This window comes from Bombus pyrosoma, linkage group LG6, assembly GCF_014825855.1.
Source record: "Bombus pyrosoma isolate SC7728 linkage group LG6, ASM1482585v1, whole genome shotgun sequence".
Lineage (NCBI taxonomy): Eukaryota > Metazoa > Arthropoda > Insecta > Hymenoptera > Apidae > Bombus > Bombus pyrosoma.
In genome coordinates, this window is record NC_057775.1 from 669,703 (window position 1) to 696,234 (window position 26,532).

At 39.2% G+C, this 26,532-nt stretch overlaps 2 protein-coding genes and 1 long non-coding RNA gene across 7 annotated transcripts in view; 1 reads left to right on the forward strand and 2 right to left on the reverse strand.

Moving 5' to 3' along the window:
* The window catches only part of LOC122568262, a 158,309-nt gene that overhangs the window by 9,545 nt on the left and 122,232 nt on the right, over positions 1-26,532 (reverse strand). The window contains exon 4 of one of the 4 annotated variants that reach the window (XM_043727814.1): positions 7,010-7,737. The exons of the other annotated variants lie outside the window; for them this stretch is intronic. Coding sequence (XP_043583749.1) covers positions 7,609-7,737 — 129 coding nt within the window. The 3' untranslated portion in view covers positions 7,010-7,608. Of the gene's footprint in view, positions 1-7,009; positions 7,738-26,532 lie in introns of those variants that run through there. 4 annotated transcript variants of the gene reach the window in all.
* LOC122568269 overlaps positions 1-26,532 on the forward strand; it is a 292,044-nt gene that overhangs the window by 3,532 nt on the left and 261,980 nt on the right. The window contains exons 2-4 of one of the 2 annotated variants that reach the window (XR_006317030.1): positions 47-843; positions 975-1,699; positions 1,846-5,926. The gene's annotated coding sequence lies outside the window, so the exon portion shown is untranslated. Of the gene's footprint in view, positions 1-46; positions 844-974 lie in introns of those variants that run through there. The other variant, XR_006317029.1, reaches the window with a different exon arrangement.
* On the reverse strand, positions 12,573-22,821 carry LOC122568272. The gene is made up of 3 exons (XR_006317031.1): positions 22,286-22,821; positions 20,779-22,031; positions 12,573-20,703 (listed from the first exon to the last, which is right to left on the reverse strand). It is a non-coding gene; the product is annotated as an uncharacterized LOC122568272 (long non-coding RNA).

Consider the following 26,532-nt stretch of genomic DNA (forward strand, 5'->3'; position numbering starts at 1 on the left):
CAATCAACGCACAAGCATGATATGCATCTGTGTCCCAATTTCACAGGTCGGCTGTTTGAAACGCATTAATCGTGACTCAGGAATAAAAACAAAAAGAGGAGCGGAAAAAAAACAGACGGGTCGATCCCTCGAAGCATGATGCGCGCATGTAAGGTTCTTGTTCTTACGAACAGCGCAAGGTCGTCCGCTTCAGCGTTGCGGAGCAGCGTCATGGTGGCAACGCCAGCGCGAGGTTTCTAGGAGGCTGGAGGAGAAGAACGAGCTTTGCGCGCCAGTAGAAAACCGGATGCACACTTTTGCGCCCGTGTTGCACGGACGAGCGACCACCACTGCTGCCATTAATAACCGAAGGACCACGCCGCTAGACGGCAGGATAGTGGTGGTACGGTTTACTTTCTTTGGAATAACAATTCTTAGAGAGTGTATCCTCCCGTTGATACACTTGCCCGCCTGTCAATGGGGGCGCTACATACCATGGGAAAGTCTTAAGTTCTTCGAGATCATTTCAAGACTATTCGAGCGAATCGGCCGGAACCGCCCACGGATGGGTTGGCACCCTGCCCTGCCCGTGCATGTTCTCATCTACACGTTTCGCATACACGTACGCGTTGCGATCATACCTCCCCTTGCGCGCTCGCACGCGCATTGACGCTTATAATTGATGAAATGACACTGGCCTAGCCTAGGAAGCGAACGGTCAATGCTATCGAGCCTTGGCGGCTCGCCTAGAGAATTGATGTTTGCTTCTTCTGTTATTTTATTACAATATAAAAAGAAAAAGAAGTAGTTGGAACTTTCATGAGAATCAAAAGGCAATGGTATGGGTTTGATTTAAGGAAACGGGTACGTATCGCCGAATATTATACCATGTATAAGTTAGCCATGTTATGCAAAAAAATTAAGTTTGTTGTTTGCCACAATGTTTTACACAATATTTTTTATTTCATGTCTTTGGTGGTGCATCGTCAAAATAGCACATGACGCGTTATCAGGTAAAGTGATATTGGCCATGCCGAGTACAGATTGTCGATTCATTTGGATACCCGTTGCAAATGTATAGCGGACTCTTTTATGCACGCCGCGTCTTCACACCCATTACGAACGCGAATATCACCTTCTATTGTAGGAGGATGAGCTGTCGAAGCTCTACCTCTTTTTTTCTTCACGATGGTAAAGAGATAATATCGAGTACATTTTCTACCGTGTCATGATAAATAAACGTTGGCTTTTGCCTTTCGGGTTGGCAGTGTTGTTGCGGTAAGAATGTTGTTAGTTATTTCATTAAATACTAGTCCGATTAATTTTAATATGCTACGACTACAAAAAATTAAATAGATTCCTTCGTAGATTATTTGAGATAGTAAAACGACCATATTAGTCATTTTAATTATGTCTAGCCTAAAATATTCTTACCACCATTGTAAACACTTGAAAGTAATCTTATTTTTAGTATGTATACTGTTTTTCAACTTGCAAAACAAGTTCTCACAGGCATATCGTGTCGTGGATTTAATATTATATGTGCAATGCACAATGCACGAGCAAACAGCGTGCACGAACGGTACAATTGTTAAGACATCGAGCCAAGTTCCTTCGTCACTCTGCGTCGTTAAAGCGATGCCTGATCGAGTCCTCTGCTGGCTCAAGAAAACGATCCATTGTGAACCGTCATGCCGCATGATTCCAGCAATGACAAGCTGTATCCTAATCTACAGTTTATATATTGTAGTCCTGTAAAGTCGAGAAAAGTCTCTTGGAATACTCCAGGACATATACAAGCCAAATACTTACTAATCCTCAATATATTTATTAACTTATTAGCTTAACATCATTGGCTATCATTAGGTTATAAGTGGATCTACAACAGCTTACATTAAGTTACTTGACAAGTAAACAATGAGAAGAAGGATGAGAAGGAATTTAAAAGAATATTTCAAGGTTGAGAATAGTAAAGTGGCCTCAAGTTGCTTGAATTCAGGTAACTTGACTAATTTAAACGAGGCTTTACACACAAATCAGATAGGTAGATAATACAGCGGCAGTTAGTCGGGAAAAAGCCCATATCTGGTGAGTATCTGGTCTCATTCGTGCCAATATTACGTTGCAAGCAGGTAGGGTGCCATTTACACACGAGCCAGGTCAGCGATACATATTGGCCAGTCGGTTCGGATCCACCGCTTAGATGCTCTCTATGGGTAGTTACCTGAGGAAAGATGTATCTCCCGGTACCAGGCTAGTACAAATCGACTGGTCTCGACACACGGATTTTAAGCCGAACTCGAACGGAAAGAAGAAGAAGGAGATATAGATAAATAGATAGGGAGAGAAGAATATAAAACGGGGAAAGGGGGATCATGTAAAGAGGACAAGGAGAAGAATAGGCGAAGAAAGAGAGAAAGGGAGGAAACACGGCGCGCAATGCGGCAGGTAGAATCGTATCGGCAAATTGCAATCGACGACCGCCTTGTCGGCAACTCCCCGTGGCAACAGGAAAGCGCTGCCGAGAAAGAGGGAAAACGAAACTGAAAAGGGAGCACGACGAGGACAGAGAGGTTATCTACTATCCTACAAGTGATACGAATATCCGGCATTGTTTAGGTCTTCGGGGCTAAAGAGTTATCGGTGGTTGATCGTTCCAGGAATCACAGCTTGGTATTCTCATTGATACCTCTTCCTTCTTCTTCTTCTTCCTCTTCTTCTGCTTTTCATACGCGTGGGTTGAACCAATCTGGTTGAGGCTGTTGGATGAAGTTAGGTCAGTTTGTACACGTTACCGGAGACGCGAGCATCTCGTTCGAACCATAAACCCGTAACGGGTTTCCACCAAAATAGCAACGAGCTATTATTTCTAGCTTGCGAGCACACGATGCGAAGACAACGGTGCTTTCAATCTTTTTTTGATCGTGAACGCGGGATATAGTTATCCCGTGAATCGAGATCAGTAGAATTTATAGCGATGGTGAACGATTTCCTGTACGGTGGAATTTTCTGCGTCCTACTTCTTCGGGTTTTGTGTAGGAATTATGTCACATATGTGACATATTTATTATACTAGTTTGACATATCGTAAAATTTTTCTGCATGTTAGTTTTCAAGACCTAGATAAGTGGATGTAAGTGACATAATATTCAGTATTTGCCATTTGATGGATGTGGCATTCAAGTATTTGCGAAGAAGTGAACTGTAGATAATGTTCACTAAACAAAAATGCAATTCATAACACGATTATCGCCTGAAAAAAGCCTAAAAACGTGACGTTCATTATTAAGCTTGAAAGCTTAAAATCTAATAATTCTAACAGTATCGATCACTATGAATGACTATCATGAATCGCGAAACAGCTAGACAAATCCGTTAAAGTAAGCAAGCAGATGTTTTCGCACGGGGTAAGCCATGAGGCGTGCGAAGATTTGTTAATAGTACAACTATTTCGAGAATCTCGGGATCTCACGGTTGAACCTTTTAACCTCTTATCTATCTCGCCCGACCTCAAGCTGTTATTTGCGAGCGCTTAAAACTCTCTGCCAGTTTAGAAGTTGATGTTGTCTAGCGCTAGAGTTTCTTACTTTGCCATGCTTCGTTGTTACTGTTACTGTCGCATGTACATCAGCTGTTAGGTGTATAAACGATACACCAACGGCAATTCGTATTACTGACTGTGAGAAATCATAACTGGGGAATGGACGAGAGGAAGAAGGCAGCAACGCGTAAAGCCGCGCTCCGCGATACGTCGTGTCTCGTTCGAGTTCTGAAAAAGACGTCAGGAGACGTCTGCCCCCGGGAGGCACGCACTAGCTCCATTCCGTTTTCTTCCTTTCGCTTTTAATCTGCATTTATTTCGACTTTACCTACTAGAAGGTAATCTAATTTCAATCTCTTCCTTTTTGTGCTTCTCGGATTTTCCCCACGGCTTTGCTTTCTTCGATCTTTCATTTACATTTGACCGTGTATTTATCGGGACATGAATTAGTTCCTTTTTTCATGGTTGAGTTAAATTCTTTTACGTTCATTGCGTATGTGCGACATTGTATCTTTATAAGTTATTAATTAATTAGACAATTAATGAAGCTAGTCTTTCAGGGAGAGCAGTTTTAGGATACAATACGCTGTAAATCAATCCTATGTTTCTAAAATTGTCTTTTTATTTGATTTTCGAGCTAGACATGTTTGTCTTTATCCTTTTTCATGTCTGTAAAATATTGAGAAATAGTCATAAATCGAACTATTTAACTTTATAATATTCATAAGATGGATTATCTAACCTCACGCTTTCATATTAAATATTAAAAAAATAAATAAATATAAAAATAAAGATGCTAATGATTGTTAGACAATGAAACTACATAGGAACATGTAGTATACATCCGTATTTCAAAGTACTAAATTTTAAAGAAATATACCACCTTCCATGGTTTCTAAAGTTGCTAGAAAAGTGATCTAAGGGAAGAATACGTGGAAAGGTTCCAATTCAAAACAACTATATTGGCGGTTTACTGTTTATTCAAGAGGCCGTACCGATCGAGTGGAAACGTTCATGTCCCTGACACGAAGCAGCAGTAACCCTAGTCGAGGATCTAGATGCGATCGTTACAATGTCGGCTGAGACGGAGTGGCGTGAGTCGCGGTCGCTTGTCGGAATAGATGTTACCGTCAGCCACTACGAGACACCTCAGCGATCACGCAGAACGAAATCGTTTATTTACTGAATGGCAGATTCGCTTATTCATTGCTGCGATTTTTTAAATAATTCAAACATTAGGAGTAAAATTCCGATCGAAGTAGCAATGGGATAACTGTAAAGGTTCGAGGGATATTCTTCTGAATGGCATCGATTGATAAGGACGAAAGGCATAAAAGTCATAAAATTCACGAAAATGGACTTATATGTATATTATCCTCGTGTGATCATTATATCGTACGAATCTGCATCTTCCGAGTGCGTGAAGTGCCGAAGTTGAGATTTCATATTTGAGATCCACCATCTCTCTCCATGAGACTGATATATGCTAATTATTATCTTGGTCGATGCCCTTTCGCAGTACAGACGTTTCCAGAGGCGTGAAAGCCGTTTTCGAAACAACAAACTGTTTCATAGAATTTCATACAAAGATGATAGCTGTCATATGTCTTTCTAGGGGATATACAAGAGCGATCTCGTCGGCAAATGAAAGATAGCTCGCGAGACGATAGCAATCCGCGTCAAGAATAGCTCTCAGCGTGAAAAGGGCTTCCAATTGCTTCCTGGTTGCTCGATAACAGCCTCCACCCTGGCGGAGGACGATAATCCTGGATTAACAACAGGACGTCGAGTATCGATTGTTTATCGTGTGAAAGCCGCTCGTGAACGATCGTCCATTACGTTCGCCATGTTGCACGCCGTCCCGCTTCTGCGAAGGGATGGTCTCTCGAATAACCTTTCTCGGTATCTGCCCTCAGTAATCTCTTCGCAATGAAGTTACTCTCTCTCTTTCTCTCTCTCTCTCTCTGCCTCTTACTCAGTCTCTCTTTTGATCCGGAAATTCACAGAATATCGCTCGTAAACGCGATACATTGCGAGAAAATAGTAATAAAGTCGTCCGTGCTGCGACCTCTTCCGGGAAAGTTTGAAAATTGTAGGGGGCGCAACTGTGTTAGAGGAACCAGTGAAAGGAGGACTTGCAAGCATTATGGGAAGACATCTCGTTTAGATTTACTTGATTCTCCGAGGGAAAGTTTTTTATAAAATAGGAAAATAAGTCCCTCCTGATAAAAGATTCAACTTTTTTTGGTAAATTATTTGATATTGTTTTCTGTTGGATTGTAATAACTTCTTCCCAATCAACTAACCATGTTACTAAATTCAACAAAACAAATTTCCTTGTCACGTATTATTCCCAGAGTTTTAACCTGTCAACTGCTATAAAAACTTCAGTTTAAGAACCTCACAGAACTTTGGTTTAAGAACCTCAAACTTCCTTTTCTGAAATCGATTCAAAAACACGAAAGAATCGTAATGCAGTTTGAGTTACGCCAAGGACAATGGACGGAACAGTTTCTGTGTATCGATAGCAAGGCGAAAAAATAATGGCACAGTGGAAATCGAAGAAGCGTAGACACAAGAACAGGTTAGAAGAAGAAGAACAAGAAGACGGTTTCAGAGTAAGAAAGAAATGCAGCAGGGAAGAAAGAGGAAGAGAGATATCCAACCGTTCGGCAGACCACAATAAATAGCCATGGTATCGTGTTGCGAGTAATTGAACGGGGCTTCATCCATGGTGCATTAAGTATTGAAAACGTACTGGATCCGGTGAGACAGCGGAGAAGAGGAGGCCACCAGAGAATGGTCAAGCTCTAAGTATTGGTGGAAGAAGGATGGATGATTCATGTCTGTCCGTTGTTGTCCAAGAGTGTTGTGTGTACGGTAACAGAGCATAGGAAGAGGAATCCGATGAGGAACCTCTGTTGCTGCTGGCGCATAATGGCGCTGTGATCCTAGGCCCCGTATGCTACGTGAGGGCAATACTGTATTGTTATTTGTTGGGTTAGGTACTGGTTGCTCCCAGATCAAGTACCAGCGTGCTTGAGATACAGTCCGTCCTGGTGTATCGGAATAATATCTTGCTCGCTTATTGTTGCCGCTCGTTGCAGATAGATCATTCTATTATCGAGATAGCAGTGCACGCGAGTTGGCTTGCAAGGGACAGCGACTTTGCGATACTACATTGTGTGCACTGTACACCTCGTGATCGTCTATGTGGGATTTACATGTCAAGGTACGTATAAGGTACATCTAAATATATCGTTGTGAAAAAGTTTTGTAGTTTGTACATGTATTTTAGTTTGTGCATAATTTGCGTTTAACGATTTAAGTGTTTTAATGTCATACTAAACATATTTTTATCTAAACAGTGTAAATTAAAGGGAGATATCATAATGATAATAAATATATTCATGTAAACAGAAATTTACCAACTGTATATGGCTCCCCGAGATAAGATCAGAAACAAAAATTAAATTGATGTTTCATTCGGAATTAAAGTATCTTTAATGTTATGTGTGTAACTTATGACACTTAGCACGACATTCGTTCCCACTTGGAAAAATAAAAAGCACATTTGGTATCGTAACAACCATGCAAGTAGTTCCAAATTTTTTACCACTACTATAAACACTCACGTCCTTCTATACTATAAAAACGCATCTCCTTCGGAGGAGGTGCTCTCTTCCATCTCATTTCCTCTTTGAACTTCACGCATGTTTCTCTAATTGACTTTCCGCGTATGCGTGGCTAGCTTCCGTGGATGAGATGTTGTCGGTCGATTGAAATGCTTACGGGTCGCTGAACTCGAGCAAATCGAGCACTTGACTTAGAGCACACCAGACGACTCTTGGAACAGGGGCTGGCTCTTTCTATAGCTGTCGTTCGATCGAGAAAGTGGTTTCAACACAGCCACAGCCACAGTCATAGTTACTGGAACACGCACAGCTAGTGGGATCGTTCGTATTGGCTTATTTTAAACGGCAGATTTTTTTATACCGTCGCGAAATCAACGATGGTAGCAGGATTCTAGAATTGGCATCGGCTCTGATGGATACGAATCGTTAAGATGATATCTCCGTGGCGTAGCTTCATTCATGCTGCCTGGGTGATTCGGAGTGTCGTTCGAGTATATTCATTTGGCTCTCCTCGAATTGCCGATACATCATAGTCCCCACAGCCATTTCGCGATCCGAGATAGCGTCACGTGTTCGTGACAACTGGAAAAAGATAAAAGTGCCATGAAACGGATGCGACATTTTTCTAAGCTTGCACTGCTCGTCGTTCTACGAGATTGTATCGGGATATTTTTCATTCTGGTGAATCGTCGTTCATCGCTCAGCAAAGATTCCTCTGATCATCCCTTTTGATGGAGGATTTGTGTTCAGTGTCGTGAATATAAAGTTACTCTGATAAGTATTATCAATTGTTGCAATTTAGTAATTTTACGAGTAATAGAGAATATGTTATTCTATCTAGTATATTTGTTTTACCATTTTTAATTTAAACCAGTGTCATGTATATTAGGATACTGTAGGTTGCATAAGTAAAATTATAGGCTAATTAAATCATAAAACCGAGGAGCTCATAATAAAAGAGGTACTTGCCGAATTCTAAGATCGAATTCTAGATAATAATGCATTCTATTAATCAGAGACGAGACTCGCAGCACAGTGGACTCGGTATTATAAATAATCGTTTATATATGAACTTACTATTAAATGAATATTAAACGAGTTCTACAGAAATAGCCTTTATCGAGGTTCCTCCATTACCATGTGCCAACTTCATAATTTCATTAAACACAGTTCTGCTATGATACATGTAATTACAAATATACTTACAGCAATTACAATATAATGAATATTTTGTTGAAATGTATTGAACAAAAATTAAAGATGCTAGTTGCATTTTTTTGTGAGCTATGGAAGAAGCAAGATATGGAGAAAATACAAAATTTCTTTTGTAAAAAAAATATGTGATTTTAAGTCAACTAGCGTAATATGTATAAATCACAAATTAACACGTGCATTGCGTACCGACTTATATGAAATTTCAACAATTCACATACCTATCGACTAGAGAATCAATTATGAAAAAACATACATCGTTCGACTGAATCTTATAATTTATCTGATATAACGACACAAGCCTAGCTCAAACCTGCATTTTCTTATACATGTACTTATTCAAACATAGATCCAAATTTCATAGTTATCTCCATATCTTTCCAGTTTCTCCTTCAAACATTCATTGCGAGTCGAAAAATACAGAGAGAAGAACAGAATCATGCAATTGAGAAAATAAATTCCAAATAGCGCAAATAGTAAAGTTTCAGTTCTACTGCAATCATATTCACTAGCAGAAGAACATGGCAAATCGTTTTCCCAGCTAATGGGACATTTCGACCATGCGTCATTACACGTTGACGACATTGTGCTGCACCATTTCTCGACTAGCAGGCTCTCCTGACAAGATTGAGAAGCGTTTGGGACCATTAAAGAGACGCACAGGTCGAGAAATGGTATTTATTTCAAGGCTTACGTAACTTTCGTGCAAATCGCGTAACAATTCCTCGTCTTATTACACGTATTCGTCAGGAGATACTCTCCGTGCACCGGTGACGAATACTCATCATTCGACGCGCCGTTTCCGATGGCGCAATCGGCCACAAGGTGTCGGCGATTAGATTGAATTGGGTTGCGGCGGTTGAATTGCCTCGTGCGCTTTTCGATCACGGTTTCCACTCGGTAACTGTGAGAAACCGCTAAACTTTCCTCCTTGCCGGCCAACAGGACTCTTGTTTAATTCCGTAATCAACGAGACCAGAAAGTGAAGTCTTATTAAGATTCAAAGCGGCGACTCCTGGCTTCGCCGCGCTCTCGCACGCGGCCCATTTGCATCGTAGATCTTCACCAACGATATACATAACGATATCTCTTCTCTCTCGCTACGGTCAGTGGCCACCAAGGGGAGAGCTCGCAGTTTTCGAGGACGAGGAAAACAAAGGGACAGAATCGATAGAGGGCAGCACTCGCGCGCTCGATCATCGTGAGGCGATTGAAAACGCGAAATCATTGATCATGGAATTACCTTTTTCCTATTGGGTTGTAAGTGATTTATTGAGAAGAACGGAGAATGGAATATTATGGAAAATAGTTTTTCTATTCCACGAGTAAAGAAACTTATGTACTTTATCTCCTTTCAGAAGAATAAATCATTGCTTTGCTTTGATAGTGGAACAACTCGAAATATTTCAAATTTGCTTTTATCGAACAAAAGGTCTACAGTATGTTCCTATTTTTATCGTGTAAAACGGTATATTTACAATTCCGTAAGTTTTGCGCCAGAAAAAAGAATTATTACTTATGCCGCTATCAACCTGGCCTTAGTTTGATAACACTGGCTCATCTTCAGTTGGTCTGAGACGTTACAAATCGAAGGTGTACCGTTTTCGCGAATAATGGCATAGTAAGTTACAATGTCGTTGAAATGACTTACGAGGATTTCTTTGCGAATTTTAAAACGCTTCTTTCGAATTGTCGTATAAATAAGAATGTCATAAAGGTATTGCAATGTATGAGCATGGTTTTAGAGATGTCTAACAAGTTCGTTTGGATATACATTTTGTCCAATTCTGTCTTTTTAAATTAATTATTCTTTGTTGCAAGTTGAGTTAATACAACGATTCAATCAGATGTTTAGTTTATACAATGTTACAATGTAATTTTATATTACGTAATACATTATAACGTACAATGCTATATTTTAGATATGATTGATATTGAATCGATGTTGAAGATCAGGATAGCTGCTATAGTTCGCAATGAGAGGTGCTGGAAAAAATGTTTGCTATTTGTATTCCAAGTTCACATTAAAAAAAATATTTTATCTACATATTGAAAGCATTAAATTTGTTTAAATCATTTGATTTAATTGAATAATTGATGTGTCTTCTTACGTGTTCCTTTCTACTCTAACGCAAAAGAATTTTAAGGAACAAATACACACATCGTCTTTCAAACTGAAATTCTACCAGCATAATTATACATCCATTGATATTTCAATCTCACAGAACATCTAAATATCATTTAATCGATGCTTTCTAAATCTTTCATAATCTTCAACGTGCATTTTGACACGTTCACTCTTCCCATTTCGCCTCACGTTTGACATTAACACTCGAACTCACGTGTATGTTCATCTACGTTCCCAAAAAGAGTAAAAAAATCATCGGACCCGGCTTTGCATCGGTGCACTCTACGAGAAAGATACAAACGCCGCACGATGATCGTTAGAGGATCTTCAGGCTTAACTAACTGCGTTCCTTATCTAAATGGCAATAATAATTGGCTGTGAAGCATATCCCGTATCGATACTCGGCTAACGTACGATGCATCGGCATGGGAACAATGCACCGTCAACTTACAGCGTTTGTTGGAGAAAAGACGTGGTATGGAGATGATAGGTGCGAGGTACGCGTTCCTCAAGCGAAAGGGAGATAATCGGGAATTATCATTCGCGTCTAATCGATAATAGCCCCTATTTGCTGAACAGCTCTTGTTGACATTGCACTGTATCGTATTATCGAGCTTAAATGGGACGCATAAGTATATTACCGTTTTAAAGTACGTAATACATGGAGACTTGTTTGATTTTGATAGAATAAAATCGCATTTATGAATAGAATTGAATTGCATTTATGCGAAAAATAAATTATAATTATATTTGTTAGGTTTAAAATGCATGTATGTGTAATTCCGTTATTGGAGAAACTTTTATTTAAAGCATAACCCAGTTAGCAGGTGAAAATATAATAAACGATAAAAAATGTAAAGAAATAAGGTCGATCATTGGAAACAGTGGAAACATTTCCACGTTTATTTATTTCGTATAATCTTTCCGATAGTTAATCTCCGGAGCTCGATGTAAATCTGTTCTTGGAGCGAGAAAATGAGAAAGAACGATGTACGGAGCCGACGATGGCGGGACGTGCGTTCGCAATAATGCCTTTCATACGTCTTTAGCATCCAGCAAACACGTGCACGCAGTAACCGCAGGTAAGTTGTTGTCCTAGTTTATTTTACGAGGAGCATTCACGTATATGATACGCATATTAAAGACGAACGCTTTGCTTCGGAGTGTCGTATGAAGATTTCCAGGAAACGCTTCGGTATCGCGTATTTATGAAGAGCTGGGTACCTTTGAAAAATTATATCAGATGCTCGCGCAGAGACAACGTGCACCTCGTACAAAAGCCATGAAACTGCTATGCCAGCCACGATTCGCGTTTGACGCAAGAAACGAGTACATTTTTTACAATTTGGAATGTACTTGATACGAGCAGCTGCTGAGATTTAGCGATTTTATACGGAGCGACAATTTAGTGGAGGCAGGGATTTAGTGACTTTTATGATAGTCGTGCGTGAAGTGATATGATTTTATGAAAGTACAAATCTAATGGAAATGATCATATCCGAGTTCAACGATTTCAAAGATGATTCAGATTATTATAGATTAGATATATAACTATTACATATATCGAAAACATAGTGAAAATGGTTACCTTAAATTTCAGTGAACTTTTATGGAAATTTAGTAGAAATAGGAAATATAATATCCGATGAATTAAATATCATATTAAAGATTTCATGGATATTTAATGGGAATGAAAATTTAAGATTCAATGACCGAACAATGATAAATATATTCATCACATTCGAGGATCTAGTTGGATCAGTTTTTAGAGATTTAGCAATTTCGAATAACATATGATTGATAGTGTTGAGGTTATTAGATGTATAAAGAGAGAGTCGCGCGGATAAATTATAAGGTAGAAAAATATATTTTAAATACAGAAGTGAAAAGTACAAGAATGAAATAATAATTTGAGCTGGTCCAGATCCTAGCAGAGTAACGCTAGCAGTGTTACTCTATAACTGAAAAACCCCGAAGCCAACGTCGCCTGTCGACTGTTTATAGTCTGCCTTCGTCGCAGTCTTTTGTCTATACGCAGTCGATGGCTTCAGTGCTTTAGAAAGCTAAAAAGACCAGATGTAGAGTTTTCTTAAAAGTGGTGACCTTCAACAGATAGGATTAGATATGACATATATTGAGGCTATAGATATTTTCATATATTTCAACGTACGAGTGAAATTAACGACGATGTTACTATATTTAAAGTCAATTTTCATGCTTCCTATCGGAATGTGATATTCCTATAGGTTTGAATGACGTAAATTGAATGAGATAGCGAGTAGACGATCGGCATTCCAAGCGGCCCGCTAATTAGTAAAACGAATCGCGTAACGTCTGTGCCAATTAGCGCATAGGCAAGCGTAACAATAGTATCGCAATCGTGGCTAGCAAAGTAATCGAGAGGCATGCTTGGTTACGTTACAGTTTACAATAACCTGTAACGCTTTATTTCCAAGGAAAAGTGATATTACGTTACCCTATCCACTTAAAATAGCGAGAAAACTACGCGGTCATTGGCTTCCGATATTCTATTTCTTTGTTCGTACAGAACGCTATTCCAATGATCATTAGCTTTGCTGTTTTTATTACCCATAATTTTCCGGGGATATAATTCGTCATTCAAATAATATATAATTTTTTTATTTAAAAATCTCCTGCTTTTTTTATAGGTAGTAAACTCTTATTAGGTATTGCAAACCTTTTACATTTATATGTATTTGGGAAATTTATTAATTTCTAATTTCATAATTATCGAAGCTTTTATGGACGAAACATTAAAGGACGTCCCGGTTAACAGTTTAAAGAAGATAAAATATTGTCAAGTTTTGACTTTGTATGTTTAGGAAGAAGCAAATGTATTAATGTTTGCGACTCTCAAAAATATTTGGAAATGCGGGTGAAAGACTATAGAATAAATATTTGCTTTTTGTCACATGTTGTTCTGTCTTACAAGCGAAAAAACTTCGTCAGCCGACTTGAACCACTCAGACAGAGTGTATACATTCCTTTTTCTTCTTCTTTCAGTTGATTCATCGAGTGTACCTTTGTAGTAGACAAATATTGGAATTGATCTCGATACTTCTGTGGCTAAACTATACATTTTGCAAATTTGAAAGTTATTGTTCCGAAAGTCACATTTATTCTGTGCAAATGATAAATGTATGGAATAGAAAAGAGAACATAGTATAGCAAAACTATATTTTTTTCATTTTATCTCCTTTTTGCATATACCTAAATTCCGATGGCACATCTCAAAATTTATTCGATACACAAAAAAATTGCTAATAGCAAATCAAAACGTACAATATACAACCAATTAATCCCATGAATATTCAACCTCTTATTGACCTTCGTACTACCAATCCTAGTAATCCGATCACAAATACCCATTTATCTGCCTAAAAAAGAAAAAAAGAAAAAATAATCCGCATTCCACTTCACTTTGACGAAAGAAAAAGCCGCGTGCACATTAACACTGGTGCACACTGATATCTCAATTTTCATTCAACAGCCACGTTCCAGCGGCCCAGCAGTACGAACGACGGCATCTCCTGCGCGATCCTTGGCAACCTCGGTTCACGTTAATTATCGTAAAAAGCCACGCGCCTCCGTTCAACCAGCAGGTAGATCGTATTTCCCCAACTGTGTGTAGATCGCGCGTCCTTTTGTCAGCGGGTAGATAACGCAGGGCCCCGTGGTAGCCACTTAACCGTACGATCGATCGCTTCTTCGACCGCGTAGTTCCACCTGGACATCTCTCCTCCTCCTTAACCCCCCATGCCTCACCTCCTACGTTTCTATCCCTTCAAGCCCGGGTAATTGAGTTCGGCGAGTGCATGCCGACAAAGTAAACCGTGCCGAGCCATCACCGACGACGTCCTGCGGCCGTTGTGTCTCATAAAGATTACACGGTGCACGAGTTTCCATAAATATTCATGCTTCCATAATTATCCCTCTCCGTCCCGCGCAATCGTTCAGTAACGATCGTTCAATGAGATTCAGATTTACCGACTACAGGGATACCGGGCCGATTTTTAGCCATTTCACATTTATTTCACAGATCTTGAGCATTGTGTTTGTAAATGTCGAAGGGTAACTGGTCTTGCGTTTTGGAAATTATTATTTTACTATCAGATAAAGTCACTTTCCATTTCAAAGTCTATGTTCTTGCAAAGCCTATTTGTCATCGATTTGGCTAGATTTGGCACTGCGAGCTTTTTTGTTAATGCGACATTCGCGGGTGCAAAAACGTACAAAGTGAGAGTTCCATATTTTTAATTATATTCAGAGAAATACGGATTTGTATCAATATACGTAGTCCAGTCATAGTAATGGAATAGAGGTTTGGTTGGTTCGGGATCAATAAGTGAAATATTTTTAATATTCAAGTGAAATTATATTGAGAATAGGCTAGGTCGACCTATGTATAATATATACTACGTACTATGTAAAAGTTTTAAACCATCTGCTATAATGATTTCGTAATGATAACTACTCATAGTTTTAGGAAATAGTCGTACATAGCGTTACGAGGAGATATCATTGACTATAAAGTGACTGCGGATTATATGCATTTGTGATAAATAAATGTAAAACATTCAAAGTAAGAGGACTTAAAAACAACATAAATAAAACTTATGAATGAAATTATGAGGTATATATTTATATAAAATTTATAATATTCAGCATTGTATAACATTACATTTATTCCGCGCATCTTTTACACGTATACTCAATTTTGTCTGTACGTAAACGTTCGGATCCTTCTGTTCTATTATCGAGTCGTATGAATCGAAGAATTTGCATAAATTGATCTTTAAGCATTGTGATCGAGAAGAAAGCAGGTCCACATTTCTTGGACCATAAATAACAAGCTTTTAGTGATTTTGTTTCATATGCTCCCCGAGCATACAAAATTGCAATAAAAGCAAGTAACTCGGTAATTGAAATTGTCCAATCATTTCTTAAAACGCGACATACCTCTGCTTCGGTACAAGATTTTATATGTTCCAACATGTTTCCGTTGATTATCAAGTAGAAGACACTGTTTACACTACCTGTCACCACATTCCTTCTTGTGCAATCAGTAAGACTAGCGAATTAATTAATAAATATTTAATTAATTAATAAATATTGGGTGGGTAGATCGTCTAACACTAGAACCGTCCATTTCCAATTTCTTCCAAGTTGTTCCATCGACCGCAATTTCTGTATCACGAACTGCATTCAAATTTTCGGACGATCTGGGAATGTTTGTGTCATTCTTGGACTCAGATTCGCATCCTTTTCCTGCTATGACAAAAATTCCGGAAATCTTCCTCTTCGCTATCCGACGATTCCTCTGTTTTTCGCTTTCATCTGATTCGAGAATCTCAAATTCATCCTTGTTTTGAAATGACTTATTTTCATTCTCTTCGTACCTTGTGCTAGAGCACTCCTCACTTACATCGACTATTTTTGCAATATGTTATCTTCTCTTCTAGACATATTCGAACGCATAAATGACAAGGGCTATTTGTCAAAACAGTGAAAAGCTGAATTTTGCAATAATAAATTCACAATAATTTACAACTTCACAATAATATTACTGATACTCAAAATGCACTATTATTTTCTTCTTGAGTGCACGGACTAATAATAACCGAAACTTAAAAAACGTCTTCATACTACGACTGTAATTCATACATCGAGTTTTCTTTTTTCTTCTAAAGGATTTTCTGCATAAGGATTTTCCAACGTAAATACGTAGGACGTAGGAGAAATCGAGTTCGAAGTATCGTCACTGCATTGTTTATGTTTACTTTTTTCAGGAACTAACTCTTTTATCGCGTTTATATCTATTACTGCGGCAATACTTACTTTACGATTGCGTCAAATTGACGCGTATCCGTAGAGACAGGTATACCACATAGAAAACTTCAAAACTAGAAAATTTCGAAGAAAATGAATTTCCTCTAGTTCTCAGCGGTACATCTTCTAATAATTCCGGTAGTTTGTTTTATAAGAAATCGAAATATGCTGCTGACGTTACATTTTCTTCGAAAAAATATGGCCCAATAATTAGATGTCCGATTATGCCAGCCCAGACGTGATAAAGTGCACGCGTACCGAGCGAAAATTCAAAGTCGATTTTCTCGAAAACAAAGCCTCAAACGAAAAATTTTTATTCTATATTTTCGACTTCTTTTTTCGCGTAGAATCACCCCCTTTCCGCTTGTACCACCAGTTACCAACCACCCTGTATATTCGTCTTGTTAAATAGATAAAAATCAGTACAAATGTTAGAAGAGAAATGTAAACGGTTCGTGTACTTTTCCTCGTGAAAATGAAAAAAAAATGACGTGGCTCGTAAACCTACTGACATAGAAACCATCTTTTTTAGCTGTATTCATAAGAATATAAATTGTGTATCATAATTATAAAAGATTCGGGGCGAGACTGAGTCACGAAAATTACAGAGAGAGTACTCCAGTCTGTTAACTGTTGTGATTATTTCGCACGCTGAGGTATCGTGTTACGCTTGCTCGTTTTGCACGCGCGAGAGATCGACAGTCGAGGATACCGGCAGGATTTACGTCTCGCTTCTTTTCATTGTGGGAGAAAGTGTTTCTGGACGAGAAGGGGACAGGTTACGCCGCTCGTTTCCTTCGGAACACTTTTCTTCCCGGCGTTATCATCGGCGTATGATTAACGAGGCCGCGGCGTGATTAATTCCAAGAATATCGAGGAGGTAATGAACCGCTAGAAAGGTTGGAGGTTGAATATTGCTCGGAGTTTGCACGAACTTCCGGAAGTTGCCGGCTTTTCGGGAAGATAATTGATGAATGCGCTGTATATGGATGGCGGAATTAAGGGAGGCAGAATCTAACTTATATTCTGATTGCGCAATATTGTTTAGTAATGGTTTAGAGGTTAATTAGTTTGTGGATTTTTGCGAATAATTCGCTCGTATTGATAAGTAGGTTTTGTAAGAACGTAAACCTTGAAATGGGAAGTGAACAGATATCACGAGCACCACGTGAAAAAAGAAAAAAGGAAAAGAACGATTAGAAAGAAGAAGATTAAAGGTATGTTATAATAATTCTTAACAAGTAGTTGATTCGTAATAAATTATATTATAACGTAAGAAAACTTTTATGTTTCTCTTAACACAGGGTATCTCTTTAATTAAAACATGTTCTACCATAAATGCTAAGTGACTTGGCTGCACCTATAAAACAACTAATATCCCTATATGTAATTCTACACTGTAAAAGTCACTAGATATAACCTCATTCCCCGAAACGTATGTCATCAATCAAATGATCTACGAAGAAAGACCGTAGATAGACGTTGGAAAGCCATGAAAATGTAAGTTTTTAATTACGCGCAGTCGTAAAGCTGGCGAATGTGGTAATTTTAATCGCGTAGACGGCTGGCGCACAGTCTATCAAAGAATTTGTCCGGCGGTCAGGAAAGCCACGGGAGGAGATAAACCGTGCACGATATATCGCGCTAATTCAATGTCTTCCCCGGCGCATTTACTTTCGTTGCAGCTGGCCGGCTTGGCATTCCGATTGCAAAGGGCAACGAAACGAGAAAAGAAAGGGAAAAGAACGAAATGGACAGGTCTGCGGTCGCCGCGCGGCGCAACTTATGTTTCTTCGAGACAGGTCAGTTACACCGCACGAAAACGTATACCTGTCTCCTCCTCTCTTTCTTTCTCTTTCTCTGTGTGTATACGCGCGTGTCCATATTGGTGTCTCGAACCACAGGAATTGCTTTGAAAGACACGATATATTGCGTCACGGGAAAGGAAGGAGCACACGAGTGTGCGGTCGAGATCGTTCTCGTAGGCCGGGGAACGGCCTTTAGGAAGTGCGAAGGAGAGCTGGCGGTACTTCAACTACCTGTAACCACCTGTAACTACCTGTAATAACCTGCTTTTCTTGCAACACTTTCACGTTCAGACGGGATGGACTTTCGATGGATCTCCGATGTGTCGTCATCGCGTAACGAGCTCTCGGTTTTCACGGTGAGCTAGAGAACTCTCTTTCGATTCTAACGTCATATCGTCGATCAAGTATCATTATTAAGATGAGTGGAATTATTCTCGCTATGTTCTCTGGTGGAATAGTACCAATATGGTAGCAGAGAAAAGGAGCAAATTTTCCTTTCTCCTTTGTCATTTAAACAGGATACAAAAATGATATGTGTATGTATTACAATTTATAAAAAAGAAATTGAAGATAATTTTTACCGATTACGAGTAAATTTTCCTTTCCCTTTGTTATTGAAACAGGATGTACAAATGATATACGCATTCAGGTTTAAAAAGAAGAAGGTGAAGGTAATTTTTACCGATTACGAGCAAATATTCCTTTCCCTTTGTTATTTAAACAGGATGTACAAATGATATATGCATTCCAGTTTAAAAAGAACAAAACGAAGATCGCTTTTATCGATCCTTTTTTGTTTCGCTGGTTACACGCCTTCTTTACAGTGCTAATAAGATAGCGCATCCCAACGCTACAAAAAAGAAAAAATGACGGAGGCATATCCTTTATCTTTCTTGCCTCCGGTTAAAAGAAATGTAATCACGTATTGCCATAAATACGATTACATGGATAGTACAACTCCTTGGATTTCTTCCATGGAACCCACGAAGGCGCCTGATATGAGCTTCTGTGGTAAATTACCTGAACGTGGTAACAAGACGCGAATCAGAAGCAAAAACGACGCGTTTCGCACACAGGCAGTAACGATTAGCGACAGTTTGCTCAAGTCATTCTCCGGTGGACAGATCCTATTCATGTTTCAACCAGCCAACTACTGATGACTTTTCATGCATATAAAAATAAACGACGTGCTCCTGATTTTTCTTGTTATTTTTTTTTTTCTTGTTTTTCTTTAGTTTCTTCTCCTTGCTCCATGTTCCACCCTCTACATAAGCCTGTCTCTTCCTCCTTATTCCCTTGTGTATTTCTTTGAGCCGATGCCCGCCGCACAATTTGCGCTCACGAGCCTAATGCTTCCCGGCATTATGCTAATTTCTTCCATCGAGGCTCCGAGATATTTGCGCAATTGAAGAGTTTACTACGTGAAGACGCGTTTGCGACCTACCTTCGCGTCGTAGTTTTTACTTAATTATGTGGACAAGCGGATCTCTTGGGCTCTCGCGTGTATCACGTGTATCGCTACAAGCGTATTGTAAGTCTACTATTTACACTTAGAAATATTGCTCGATGCGAAAAAATGTATGTCTTTTTAGGAGAAACTGGAGTTCTCTAGTTCTATTCCAGCGTAGTTTAGAATAATGCTAATCTTATTTATCACAGATCTAAGAAAATTTCAAATTTCTAGCAAACAGTTATACCCTATATATATATTTAACATTTCTTAAAAGATGAGAATACGCTAGATGAGTAGTTCAACTAAGGAGGACGTTACAACAATTATAGCTTTTACAAAAGGAAATCTGCAGATGTGGCAATCACTGGTCACCATTAAAAGCCAATTTTACCATCTTCATATGAATTTGTCATTGATATTCCACCAGAGTCGAAGTTTCTTTGTGAGAAATAGCTGTTTTATGGAGAACATGGGAACACTGTGAATGTTGTTGGAAAGCACGCGAAACAAACTGAGGAGGCGTGACTGTTGGAAAGATGCTAGGGATTTAAAAGACCATCCACGGAACAGAGACGTTCCAGGTGGTCGTGACAGCGACTTCAGGGAAGAGGATTGGTTCTCCGAGAGCTGTTGATGCGAACCCAGTACGTAGCCCCGAGGGTTCGAATCGTGCTCAACGTAGAACGTTGGCGCGAGCATCGCTTATTATCATATCCGGACGTTTCCTAGAGCTAGAGGAAACCTTCCAACTGGAAGGTATGCCGGAGAGCTCTAGAAAGTAATCTCTCGCGTGCCACACGAAACTTGGCACCGGTCATAATGCTTTTCGCGCAATTTCTGATGGCTTATTCTTGGGGAAGCTACGTTTCCCCGTTACGGAGAAATCCATGCAACGAACTTCTTCAACCAGTCTCTATCCCTTTAGCTTTATAATCTTCTTGATGTGGATAATTGTGCGTGAAATATTAAATTTTAAGGAATCACCTTTCTATCACAAAATAGGGAATATTTATAATGTTACTAAGGCTGGTAATGTTAGTAAGACAGACATACGCTACCGTTCATAAGTATGTGAACACTTCAGCCGATTTTTTCCTCTGTAATATCAGTATAATAGAGTAGGTTAAAAAATTAATGAAATGCACATCCATTTCGCAAAATAGGATAAATACCTGACACGGCTCGTCACGTTCATAGATTTTTCGAAGCAAAACAAAGGGTGCATCGTGTATAAGATTCGTCGACTCATCGTGCAAATACCTCGTTTAGCGTTTTTCCCAAGCAAGGTTGGACGCTCTGATCTTCGCCGACGAAAGATGATTCTCATAGAGCACATGCTCCGTCACTGTCGTTTCACCACAAGCCATTTTTTGTCGCTCGTGTTTTCTAGATTTTAGTCCGAGCTATAGTTGCCTACCCTCTTTTCATCGTCAAGGTTGGGTAAATAATGGCATTTTGCTAGTTAACAGCTGCATCGTCATCGTCGTCATCGATGAAAAGAATACTGCTTCAACGATGCTATTTTTATCTCTTTTATGCGTTGACACGCCATACATTCTGCTCTTTATCTCTAAGTACGTACTTAGCAAAGTAAACTATTTTACGCCTCTTTCATACTTAATTGTAAGAATAACGAAATTCCCATTCATGAATTTTTTTCAATTTAATACCAACATTCCATGAATTTCAATGAATATTCAATTACATTCAGTTGCTAATTTTTTCCAACTTAAAACTATGCATGTATCGTGAAATTTCGTTGTTAATCATCGTTTCTTGCCGGAGAGAAGGCAGATATAGAGCTGTAAGAGGAATGTCGGTGACAGTGCACTCGATGTCACTTCTTTCGCTTTTTGCAGTGATTTTGCGTTGTTGCGCGCCACAGCCGCCACGCGCTTTTTGTTTTTTACGCGATCGGTATACTCAGGGAGACCTTGATCGAACGGACGCGATGGTGCAGAACGGGTCTGCGGGCATTATCAATCACGGGCTTAATGGTAGCTTCAAATGCATCCTCTATCTAACCCAACCCATGGTCTTATATCGCATTGCGGACGAACGGATCTTTGTGCCTTGCTATTTGCCGTCTTGCGCGGGCTCCGCGCCAGGTCTATGAATCCACGTAAACATTATTATAGTTTTAACGTTATCTGTTTCGTATCTCGACACTAGCGGCAACGTTACTGCGTAGAATATTCAGCTATTCATAATTTAAATGACTACACGATAACGCTTTATTCAGTGTTATCAGATGTAGCTATTAGACAATTATTGTCATTAATATGTCAAACGTTGCATATAATTGTTTAAACAATGGGTTTTTGATAACTGGGCATTAATTTATAAGAATTACAATGAAATGACTTTTGTAAAAGACATTAGAATTAAAATTCCCAGTAAATGTGCTCAACGCATTAACACATCACTGTAAATAGATGGAGGATTATGAAATCTTTTCAAAAATATCCTTAGAGTAGGATAAGCTAGGGTCATTGATATCTGTAGGATGTTTGAGTTAAGTAAGCAATTTGTCTGGTAATTATCCAAATTCAGCTATAAAAAATTTTTAAATTATTTATATTTGGGAGGAGAGACTGAATTTTAAGCCGTTGAGGCTTAGCTGACTCAAACAATCCTACCTTACTCTATTATTGTAACTACTCTTTACGGTAAATGTACCTTGACATAAGTATCTTCATGGTACTCAAATTACGCACATCACCGTGTGCTTATAATTATCTTCCATTTCCAACGTTGTTCTAACAGGTAAATAATATTTGAATCCCTCGAAGTCGTCTATTTATATAGCACCTTTTTCTACCCTGTTTCCAAAGCGTCGAGCAAACTTCATAAATCATCGCTTGTTCCTTCTTCCATTCGACTGAAACTCCTAGAGAGGTTATAGCGGCGTTTAGCAGGCACGTGTCCCTGAAAACAAGCCTCGTGCACGGCCGGGAATAGATTATCTCGACGAGTTGCAAGGCCTGGTCAGCATGCAAACGTTATAACACTTTCTATATCTTTCACGGACGGGAGCACGGTTGTTTTTCTACAGACGCGTAACAGATAACGATGGTGATGCGCGCACAACTTGGAACGTATGCGTGCGCAACTTCCATTAAGTCTTTAAGCAGTGGAAAGCATGAAACTATGAATTACTAGCGAGCAGGCCCAGCGGCGGTAATACGGCAACGCCACCTGCCACATGGGGTCGGTTAATGGATTTGCAAAGCGCCAATTATATTTCCGATAGAAGGAACGAGCGCGAACGTCGGGCACCCGAGTGCACGAGCGAGCACACGGCCTCAAGGCGCATTTGCAAACGCGATTGCGCCTCCGTTGCGGTCCCGGTAGCGCTTGTGCGCGCGCGTACCACTGCGCGCGTGGGAAAATCAGCGATTTCTCATGCCGCATAAAACTCTGATACCTTAAAGCCTTTCTTGCGTCGACGAGCCGCGCATTACCGACGCCGTTTTGATTTATTCTCTCGTCCTTTTGTGCTCCGGCTATTGCATCGTGGATTTTCTTTATTATACCAGGCTCGAGGTACGCATACCTTAGACGCGCCTCCAAGCTAAATATGGCCGAGGATGTCCTCCACGATGTTGAGATGCTTGGGAAAATTAAAACTATAATCGAATCTCGAATTTCCAGGAATAGCTAAATTCTTTGATTTTTCGAGGTTTCGTCTTATCGAGTTTTTCGAATAAGGGAGGTTCAACCAATTGGCTTGAAGGGAGTTCGTATAGTTAATACTATTCGAGTTGTAGAGGTTCTACGAAAGACTAACTGTTAAAGTTTAATTATTAATTTACGGTAGACTTTTATTTAGAATACGATTTTTTGTTGTAAAATAAATATATATCTACCGTTTCAAATTGCATAGGCAGTGGTGCTTAAACTTTCAGTGTACATCTTTCTTCTTATCGTTTTCATATCAGATTTCCTGATAATTACACAGGTACCGCTTTCACGTGACGTCAAATCGCTTTTTTTACGTCGCCCAACTCTCTTCTTCAATTCGTCCAACTTTCACTCGTAGCATCCGTCATATAAAATCAGACTTAACGATCGTACGCAAGTTACATAATGCTATTCTGCATTCTCTCTGGGAGATCCCCTTTCTCAATTCGAGAGGCGTTCGCGTGTGCATGTGCATCTTCCCTTTACGACGTCAGAATGCGCGCCAATCGATCACTCCTCGTAACCTTAAGGCTCGATGCGGACGAACTGGTTCTGTCGCGCGAGTATTTCCCGCGCGTTTTACTAGTACGCTAAATTATACGAATAAACGCAGACTAGTGATGATTCCCAGGTTCGCGATGGGCTAAAATTGACCGTTTCGTATGTTTCGCGTGTCACTAGACATACTGCAACATTGTAAAGGGTGGATAATAATCGTCGAGAACTGTTCATGTAGCATCAGTTAATATCATCACTTAACAATCGATTTCCATAGTTTCTCCTTTTTTTTTGATTAGTTTAATGAGTTTACCAACACATTGAATTTCCATTCGAATGTGTGGTCTACACAATATGACGAGTCCATAATATCAGGCTGTTGCAAAATGGTTGAATTTTTAATAAAAGCTCTCAATTGTTTATAACTTTCTTAAAAATAATATTAGTTACATCGTCAATAGATGGTTCAACAGATTCAATACATTTTGACCACTAAAACAAAGTTACAGGGATAAAATAAAACATAATAAAAAAATAGGACTACTTTACTTCTCGATTAAATGTTAGAAACCTTCATGAATTGCCATTTTAAAATGATTGATATTCATATTATAGTTTTCATAGTTTAGCAGTCGAAACTATTTTTTGATGAATAAAAGCTTTAACAAATTTTGCATCACGAACAACCGGGTATAACAACCGTCATTTTGTATTATTCCAAACGATTATGACATTTCTGTTTGAAGGAAAGAAATAAGCTATTCATAAGTATCTTAAGAGGGCTGGCGGTACGATTGTTGGAAATTAGTTACAACGAAATCATTAATGATTTCGATTTAGTAATACAGTCAGGCTGGAAGATAATTCCGGTAATGATACTAGCCGACCGGTTAACGAGTACAATAATCGATCCCGATTGGCCGAATAATTATTTCGGTAGAGTTCCGATGGCCGGCTGTCTGTAATTTTCGCCCTTAACAATATATCCGTTTGGTCGGTCCACACGAACACGTAGGAGTAGACTATCGAATGGATTTTTTTCTTCGAGCCCCGACAAATAACAGTCGGTACCAATCAGCTGTGATTGGTGCACGGAATAAAATGTGGATATACCTTCGCCCCTCGTCTCTCCCCTATCTCACCTGTGAGAATTCACAGAGCCTTTCTTTGCCCAACGCCAGGTAAATCTTCACAGTGGTGGTATATAATTACTAAGATTATACATATCAACACAACTAGAGCGAAAAACACTGACCCGGTTGTTAAACCGCTGCGTGCGAGTTGTATCGGCTATCCTGCAGATTGGCGAAGTGCGTACTGCTATCCAGCCTGTTGGTAGATACCGACCGGCTGTGTACTACCTTCACTCTTGGTCCTATTTATAACCAAGGATCGAATTCCATCTCGATTGGAAATGGTAACTGGATCGACTCGACTAAATCGGTCTCTCGGGGATAAAGAAAAAAAAATTGGTGTTGTTGCAGGCTACCGAAAATTCTTTTCGTATTACTCCTAGTTAAGATTGTTATTTTCATTTGAGCATGCGTATTTTTCTTCTTGTTACAAACATATAATATGTAATGTAAACATATAATGTCATATAATAAGAGTTCATTCTGATTCTTCCCTCTGGTTATAATTTTTCCTTCATATAATATAACGTTGTATGGTTAGATTTAATCATATCAAATATTAAATAGATGAAATTAATAATAATTCAGTTAACTAAGACTTCGTTTGCTTTAGGAGGTTAAAAGGAGTTCAGAGACCCAGTTAATCAGGAAAACATCGACTGACGCTGACATCGGCGTTACACGCGTGTTATTCCATCTTTTCCGGTTTAGCGCTCGTAAATTATTACGCTCGAGCGACGATCCCTTAAAACACACGACATAACCGGGCATAAATTCCGGTGCACATGTACGCACGCGCGGTACGATACATCGGCGACCCCGATCGGGAAAAACATACCTCCAATTAGAACGCGCTTCCTAGGGCGAATGCCTTTTACTACGCGGCATTATAAATCAGATGATATGTAGCCTGTTCTTGCGCATCTACATTCCTCCTAGGAAGGATTAATTGGTACCTTCGGCTTTTGGTGAAAGTCGTAATTACCATTCGTCGTATGTTCAACATTTTACGAGCTCGTGTCATCTCTTTCTCTGCTAATCGATATTTACGAATACCAAAAAGGATTCGGCGATTCAATTTAATTTCTTAATGTTGTGCAAGACTTTACTTACGGTCTGCAAATTTATATGAATATTTGATTTAAAGAGAAAATTTCTGGATTAAGTAGAAAATTGAAATTATTATTGAACACCAATAAATCTCTAGACTTGTTCGAATAATGCTTTTCGCAATCACATAATTCTTTAACATCGATAACTTTACATTTTTGTTTGTAAGAAAAGAAAAAAGCAGACCCATCATGACTTCGACGTTCTCCGTTCTCTATTCGTCCTTGTTATCTGGTAGAACGACAAACGGTGGTCCTTGAGGTATAGGAATATTTAAACAATGTTTGAGCGGTGGGAGGAAGGCGACGACGGTTCGAAAGGTCTCAAGTGGACTCGGTAAATTATTACAACTTGAAACTTCTAAGATACTTGATCAATATACCGCGCGTGTCAACTCGAGCATCACATTTGTCCCTGAGCGCAATATACATATATATGGTAGTCTTTGTTCACGTTATGCTCGGATGATCAATATAGTTACATATGTATGAAGAAATGATA